At 32.4% G+C, this 8,978-nt stretch overlaps 1 protein-coding gene and 1 pseudogene across 1 annotated transcript; one reads left to right on the top strand and one right to left on the bottom strand.

Moving 5' to 3' along the window:
* The first annotated feature begins 567 nt into the window (after positions 1-567).
* LOC112525986 (putative F-box/LRR-repeat/kelch-repeat protein At1g11620) lies at positions 568-2,082 on the top strand. Its single transcript, XM_025136329.1, has one exon. It carries the CDS (start codon positions 679-681, stop codon positions 1,810-1,812), a length of 1,134 nt encoding a protein of 377 aa, XP_024992097.1. The 5' UTR covers positions 568-678; the 3' UTR covers positions 1,813-2,082.
* Positions 2,083-6,891: 4,809 nt separating this feature from the next.
* On the bottom strand, positions 6,892-7,622 carry LOC112524984 (annotated as a pseudogene).
* Between the last annotated feature and the right edge of the window lie 1,356 nt (positions 7,623-8,978).

Genomic DNA, 8,978 nt, shown 5'->3' with positions numbered 1-8,978 from the left:
AAATCATTCAACAACCGCCAAACAACCCCGTGTGTGTGTGTGTTTATGGTCTCATAAATGTCAAAATATTATACCAAATGCTTCTTTAACTATAATGTATTGCTTGCCTAACCAACTTCTCTTAAATTAAAGGGGTTGATCTATTGGACAAGTTTCGGGATCTTGGTTTGGGAGGTCTAAGGTCTTGAATCTCCCATATGCTATCAACTTCTTAGGGGCCACAAAGTTGGCTGTAAGGGCTAAAATTTGTCTGGTCCATGTAAAAGGGGTGTTCTGCATGGTACTTGTAGAATAGTCATGCCGAAGGTGCCAAAAATGTATTCCGTATCTTTTCTCAAGGTGCATTGGATTCGGGCATTCTTCTACTAGTAACTGTAGTTATATTGAATGTAATTTCACACCAAGCGGTCGTTTGGTTGTTTTTCCATCAAACTCTGTATGGATGAAGTTGTATATATGGACTAAGCTAATATGCTGCTTGTTTGTTATGCTTAATAAGCTGTCTGAATGACTTGAAAGATCATCTTTACCTCTCTCTTTTTCATTGAGGATTACAACAATTGAATCTTACTCATTTCATTTTTCAGATGTTTAGTGAGGACTAAGAAGAGATAAGAGCAATAGAGTGCTGTCCTTTGATTTGATTGTTGAAAGCAGTTTAAGGTAAAGGAAGAGCAGATGAGTGGTTTGCCAGCGAAGAGATGTGGGATTGAGGTCTCGCTTCTTCCGTATGACTTGATCTTCAAGATTCTTCTTTTGCTTCCTGCAAAAGACCTCTTAAGGCTAAGCTTTGTATGCAAGACCTGGCGCAGGTTAATCAACAGTCCTAATTTTGTTGAAGCTCACATGAGTCGGTGCGAAACAGTTCTCACCTTTCTGAAACATGTCTCTCAACCGCACCCAAATACGTTCTCTATTGACACCAAAAACCCCCAGTTCACACTCTTTGAGCAACCATCTTCCAGAAAACGGAAGCTTCAAATCTATTTGATGGAGTTCAAAGATGGTAATGGCAAGATTAGCGATCCAAACATATGTGGTTTTGGTGAAATTCTAGCAACTTGTGACGGTTTAGTTTTGGCTAGAAACAGAACAGGAAGCTTACTGATCTTGAACCCAACAACCCGAAAGCTTCTTCCACTTAAATCAGGAACAATAGCTCCACACCGAGAAGAATCATATGGGTTTGTGTTCAGCGATCGTGCACATGAATATAAAGCCGTGCATGTATTCAGAGATGAATCAGGTCATACGGATAGTGAGATACTGAGCTTAAGAACAATGTCATGGAGAGGAGGCAGCGTTCCTTCTTTTGGGCTCTTTAGGGACTTCAATCACAAAGCGGTGGCCGCCTCTGGGGTCTTGTATTGGCTTCCGGGAACTCATAACGCCAATTATCTTGTGTCGATGGACATATTTGATGAAAAGTTTGTCACAAAGGATTTGCCGGTTAATAGCAGCGGCATGAATGATAGGCTAATAGAAAACGGAGGTATGTTGAATTTTGTTGCTCAAATGACGGTTTACAGGATTCAGTTATGGACTTTGAAAAGGAACGATTGTGATGAAGAATGGGTAAAACGATACACAATCAACATGGATTATGATATAACGGGGTTGGTTCCTGTGTTCATGACAAAGAACGGTAGATGTTTGATCTTGAAGCTGTCAAAACAAGCGATTTACGAGTATGATATGGAAGATGAGGAAATGAAAATTTTGGTAGATGGGAATGTGAATTTCAACTATAAGGTGGCGTTTCCACTTGTGAATACGCTTGCTTCTTGGGAAAATTCTGGACCGTTGTGGTAGCAACCGGCTCCGCTAGTAGATATTCGACTCAGGTATGTTCCATATTCATGTGGTATTGGTTAACCTGTGTATTGAGGAGTTTGAAACTCGGTAAGTGAATAATCTAGTAATGGATGTGAATATTGTTACTGGGTTAGCCATTTCATGGCCAAAGTCATGGGTTCAAGGCTTTGTGGGCTACAATATAATAGGACCGGTTCGGTGTGGTCCGACCGGCTCTGGTTCATGTGGTGTTCTTCAGTTTGCTAAATTCATAAATTGTTTGCAGATTTAATCCATGGATTGTTTTTTTTTTTTTTTATAACTGTGGGTGCCAAAGTCAACTTGCACTCACCTCGATTAATTCCATGGGATCTTAAATTAACATGGTCGTGAGGGAATTTGATCTGAAGCGCTATTAACTCCAATTCAAGTCTTTCAAGACTAATACTTAGGGGTCGTCTACTAAACACTTACTTTGGTAAGCGATTACTGGTTCAATTATCTTACTTGGTGAACATAAGTACCGAAAATCTTACCTGGTAAGAGGGAAAACAAGGATCAAGAGTCTTACTGGGTAAGTGAACGTGATGACTCTTACCTGGTAAGCACTTGCCAGTAATTCATTTTGACAGCTGGGAATCTTACCCCTTTAAGGTAAGTGAGAATGGTACTTTTACTGGTAAGCCCTTACTCAATAAGCATTTGGTAAACAATTCCTAAACTTTTTAAAATCAGCTTTGTTTGCTTTATATTTATGCTTAAGCGTGATAGGTGTAACTTAATCAAAATCGTATTATTTGATACTAGAAGGGTATTCACACAATGCAGCGAGATATATCTCAATTTTATTGTTTCGTTTTATTTTATTTTTTTGTCTCAATCGATGTTATAATAGAGTTTTATGTGGTTTTAAGAAAACGATAATTTTTTTTATTTTTGAATAAAATATAAATATGAAGATATCATAAAAAATTGAAAAAAAAAATATTGATATTAATACCAAACTAATTATTTAATTTATCGTTTTTTGTGTATTTTTTTAATGATTTTTTTTTTATATTTTTGTTTTAATAATATATTTTTTTTCAAAAATAGTAATTTACGAGTATGATATGGAAGATGAGGAAATGAAAATTTTGGTAGATGGGAATGTGAATTTCAACTCTAAGGTGGCGTTTCCGCTTGTGAATACGCTTGCTTCTCGGGAAAATTCTGGACCGTTGTGGTAGCAACCGGCTCCGCTAGTAGATATTCGACTCGGGTATGTTCCATATTCATGTGGTATTGGTTAACCTNAAAAATAGTAATTAATTATTTTGTTAGAATTCAATTATTATCCTAATTATATTTTAGATTTTTTATATTTAAAATAGAATGTTTATCTTCTATTTGATTATGTTTATGTGCCGTTAGTTATACGAATTCAAACATAAAGCTTTAATAAATTGTACTTACGCACAAACCTTCTTGTAATATTAAATTTTAAGTAATATGCATCAATAAACAGTAATTCATGATAAAAATGGTTTTTAAGAGTTTTTGTTAAATGTTTTATAATACAATATTGATAAGTTCCACGATTGCAAACATACCAAAAGAAATTAAGAGGAAAATGCATGAACTAACAATCTACTTCTATAAATTTTCTTATTATAGCAAAATATTTTCAAAATATTTTTTATTAGGATATCGTACTTTCAAAAAATTTCCTGTTATAGCATTAGGTAACTTTTTAAATAAATTTACATGTTATACCAGGTTTCTTTGCCACCTCATCATTCACGTAGGTTGTCCACATGTACGATAATGCTGACATGACATTTCTTATCATAGCATTTCTTTCAAAGTTACCTTATTATAACATCACTTATTACTATTACATTATTGTACTTTTAATTTTAATATATTTATCATTTAAACTTTGTAAATTTAATCAAATATGTTTACTAAAAGTTATAATGTCAGAAATTAAACATGTTTACAAAAGATCACTATTAACAAATAAAAATATTCATAAAAAAATGATGTCTAAATTGTACACATGTTTAAATTATGATATCATTATTTTTATGAATATTTGTATTCGTGAAATAGTGATCTTTTGTAAACATATTTAATTTCAAATATTATAATTTTTAGTAAACATATTTGATTAAATTTACAATATTTAAATGATGAAAATATTAAAATTAAAAGTACAATGTTGTAATATAAATTGGTGATGTTATAACAAAGTAATTTTGAAAGTACAATGCTATAATAAGAAATGTCATGTAAGCACTATCGTACATGTGGACAGCCTACGTGGACGATGAGGTGGCAAAGAAACTTGGTATAATGGGTAAATTTAATTTAAAAGATTACCCAATGCTATAACGGGTAAATTTTTGAAAGTACGATGCCTTAATAAAAGATACTTTGAAAGTACATTGCTATAATAAGAAAAACTGAAAGTACAATGCTATAATAATTTTTTTTTTCTAAAAGTAGGTTGCTATGTCGCGCATTTTATCCAAAAATGAAAGATGGATTTAAGACGCATTCTAAATAAAAACAAATAATCTATACTTGTTTTTATATCTTGAACGATTAAATCAATCGATATTTTTTTGAACAAATAAATATTTGCATCTACTGGAATCGAACAGAATTGTCTTTTTGACCTTGAAAATGACCGGTAACTGGCTATAGGGGTGCTCAAAACCCCGACCAACCCGATCAACCCAACGCGAAATAACCCAACCCGAAGCAACCCGATGTCAAATCGAGTTGTAAAATTGTCAAACCGTAGGTATTGGGTTACTATTATTTGAACTCAACCCAACCCGATGAACCCGATATCCTTTTATTTCTTGGATTTAATATGATTGTTGAATTTTTWTTAATATATACATTAGACAATTACACTATCATGTATGCTTTTCATATACACATATTTTCAATCTATTCATATCTCTATATAACTCATTTAGTAACTGTGAACATATATATGTAAATTGAGAAAATTAACTCAATGTGATATACGTAAGAAATATGAATAAGTTGTATCAAATGATTAATGATGAAAAAGAAATTATGAGTAAAGAAATAACATATTCAAGGTTAGAATAATATTTTAATATACCAAAATATCAACCCGACCAACCCAACTAACCCGTACGGGTTGGGTTGGGTTAAGATTTATCCAAACCGCAAGTATTGGGTTGGGTTGTTCAAATGTCGTCAACTCGATCAACCCAACCCATGAGCACCCCTAACTGGCTATGGTGGTAAAAAGAATAGCTTTTAAAAATCTAAAACGACCCAACACACTTTCATATATTGAACGATTAAGTTCTTTGATGTTTTCTCAAATAAATAAATCCATGCATTTACTGAAGTCGAACAAAATGCTCCTTTTGACTTTAGAAATGATTGATAAACTAATCATGGTTGTAAAAATGACTTTTAAAGTTAAAAAAGCGCCTCAACCTTCTATTCTTCCACGAGAAACAAACGATTGCAAAAAAAAGAAAGTGATAAAAGAAAAATACTGAAAACCAACTCAGGAACAATGTATATTGACGATTACGACCCGTATCAAAGATCAGTATACCAAAGTTTGTACCTTTTTATAAATACGAAGTAATGCTTAATCTATACAAGAGTCTTATCTATTGAAAATCTATCTTTATCGTAGTCAATATATAAGTATAGATTATTTATTTTTATTTAGAATGCGTCTTAAATCCATCTTTAAATTTGTTTTTTTTGGTATGTTTGCAATCGTGGAACTTATTAATACTGTATTATAAAATATTTGACAAGAAACTCTTAAAATTCATTTTTATGTATGAATTACTGTTTATTGATGAATATTACTTAAAATTTAATATTACAAGTTGGTTTGTGCGTAAGTACAATTTATTAAAGTTTTATGTTTGAATTTGTATAACTAACTGCAGATAAACATAATTAAATATAAGATAAACATTCTATTTTAAATATAAAAAATCTAAAATATAATTAGAATAATAATTGAATTCTAACAAAATAATTAATAAAGATACTATTAAACCAAAAATAAGAAAAAATGCATTAAAATACACAAAAAACGATAAATTAAATAATTATTTTGGTACTAATATCAATATTTTTTTTCAATTTTTTATGATATCTTCATATTTATATTTTATTTAAAAATAAAAACATTATTATTTTCTCAAAACCACATACAACTTTATCATAACATCGATTGAGACAAAAAAAAAAAACGAAATAATAAAATTGAGATGTATCTCGCTGCATTGTGCGAGTATCCTTCTAGTATCAAATAATATGATTTTGATTAAGTTACACCTATCTAGCTTAAGCATAAATATAAAGCAAACAAAGCTGATTTTGAAAAGTTTAGGAATTGTTTACCATTTAAATGTTGAGTAAGCGCTTACCGGTAAAAGTACCATTCTCACTTACCTTAAGGGGTAAGATTCCCAGCCGTCAAAATGAATTACCGGTAAACGCTTATCGGGTAAGAGTCATAACGTTCACTTACCCGGTAAGACTCTTGATCCTTGTCATCCCTCTTACCCGGTAAGATTTTCGATCCTTATATTCACCAAGTAAGATAATTAAACCAATAATCGCTTACCAAAATAAGTGTTTAGTAGACAACCCCTAAGTATTAGTCTTAAAAGACTTGAATTGGAGTTAATACCGCTTCAGATCAAATTCCCTCACGACCATGTTAACTTAAGATCCCATGGAATTAATCGAGGTGGGTGCAAGTTGGCTTTGGCATCGACAGTTATTAAAAAAAAAAATCCATGGATTAAATCTGCAAACAATTTATGAACTAGCAAACTGCAATTTACCCTTGTTTTGAGTTTAGCAAACTGAAGAACAACACAAGAACCAGCGCCGGTCGGACCATACCGAACCGGTCCTATTATAATTGTAGCCCACAAAACCCTTGAACCCATGACTCTGGCCATGAAATGGCTAACCCAGTAACAATATTCACATCCATTACTAGATTATTCACTCATCGAGTTTCAAACTCCTCAATACACAGGTTAACCAATACCACATGAATATGGAACATACCCGAGTCGAATATCTACTAGCGGAGCCGGTTGCTACCACAACGGTCCAGAATTTTCCCGAGAAGCAAGCGTATTCACAAGCGGAAACGCCACCTTAGAGTTGAAATTCACATTCCCATCTACCAAAATTTTCACTTCCTCATCTTCCATATCATACTCGTAAATCGCTTGTTTTGACAGCTTCAAGATCAAACATCTACCGTTCTTGGTCATGAACATAGGAACCAATCCCGTTATATCATAATCCATGTTGATTCTGTATCGTTTTACCCATTCTTCATCACAATCGTTCCTTTTCAAAGTCCATAACTGAATCCTGTAAACCGTCATTTGAGCAACAAAATTCAACATACCTCCGTTTTCTATTAGCCTATCATTCATGCCGCTGCTATTAACCGGCAAATCCTTTGTGACAAACTTTTCATCAAATATGTCCATCGACACAAAATAATTGGCATTATGAGTTCCCGGAAGCCAATACAAGACCCTAGAGACGGCCACCGCTTTGTGATGAAGTCTCTAAAGAGCCCAAAACAAGGAATGTTGCCTCCCCTCCTTGACATTGTTGTTACGCTCAGTATTTCACTATCCGTATGACCTGATTCATCTCTGAATACATTATACATGCACAGCTTTATATTCATGTGCATGATCGCTGAACACATGCCCGTATGATTCTTCTCGGTGTGGAGCTATTGTTCCTGATTTAAGTGGACGAAGCTTTCGAGTTGTTGGGTTCAAGATCAATCATGGATAACCAATAGTAACATCTAATGGATGGAACTAATCCGATCCAATGATCCAATCATCCATTGAATTTGGATCGGATCGGATGTCCATTGTTAATCGGATCAGATCAAAATGACAAAATCCAACATCCAATTGATGATTTGATCGGATTGGATCCATCTGCATCCAATTATATTTCAACCGATGAACACCTCCAATGTCGTATTAGAAGTCGTGTACCACGGTAATACCATACCGTACTGACTTGTTTTTTTAATTATTGATTAATTAAATGTTAGTATACTACAACATATTTTGATTTTAAATTTTAAATGTTTTTTTTTCAGTTTTGTTAAATTATGTTATGGATGGATAGATAAATATTGGTTCTAACAACCTTAATAATTCATTCAGTACTCTATAGTCCATTATTGCTTCTCAATGGCCGTTTGTATTAGATTATTAATGAATGGTTATATTATATGAAAATTATTTGAATGCTTGTATGTCTAGTGATAAGTGATACAACACATATCAACATGTTATTTGAATAAGCGATGGTTATATTGCATTTAAATCTAGTTGGTAAAGATGTTAAGATAAATATATTTGTAACTTTAACTTTTTGTTGGTACATAACTGTACCAACCGAAAAAAGATAGTACCAAATATAGTTGGTTGGTACATGGCATAAAATTTGCATACCAATTATAATTGATTGGTACATGGTATCTATATATATCTATAAAGCAGAATCATGATTGCTGAGTCGCATCTCCTCGACGCAAATATCTTATTTCCCTCTTTTTTCCACATTTTAATTTTTTTTTCTTAGCAATTTTGCAAATTAATGTTCACATTTAACTCAAAAACTCTTCCATTTCTCTTGGAACGTTTCAACTTCAATATTTAAACCCTTCAATCTTTGGTTTTTTTTCATTTATGTGTTCTCCATCTCCATACGCTCTTCCCTTTTTTTTTCCATCTCTCATCTATGACAGAAGAGAATATACGAGTTTATCAATATGTAAAAAGGCATTGGAACTTGGATTAAGGAGAAGTCTCCATTGAGACTTTAGAATTTTGTGAGAATTTTGATTATTTTTGTTTTTGTTGTAGATTCACTTCTGTTTTTATGTTTTTTATAGTTTTTTAATTTGTAATTTTGTAAGAAAAAAACACTAACAATAAAGTGACATTTTTAGGCATCGCAATTTAATTTTCTTTTTCTCGAACTTTGCTTTTTTTTTATTGATGTAATTATTATCAAAACATTAAATTAATTAGACTATTCATTTTCGTTGGTTACACCGAATTTCTTTTGTTCGTTTATCCCATGTAACTCTATTTTTCATTTACATAACAATAATT

Source organism: Cynara cardunculus (genome assembly GCF_001531365.2).
Source record: "Cynara cardunculus var. scolymus isolate 2C chromosome LG 13, CcrdV1, whole genome shotgun sequence".
Classification (NCBI taxonomy): Eukaryota; Viridiplantae; Streptophyta; class Magnoliopsida; order Asterales; family Asteraceae; genus Cynara; species Cynara cardunculus.
This window is presented reverse-complemented; position numbering and strand designations above follow the sequence as displayed.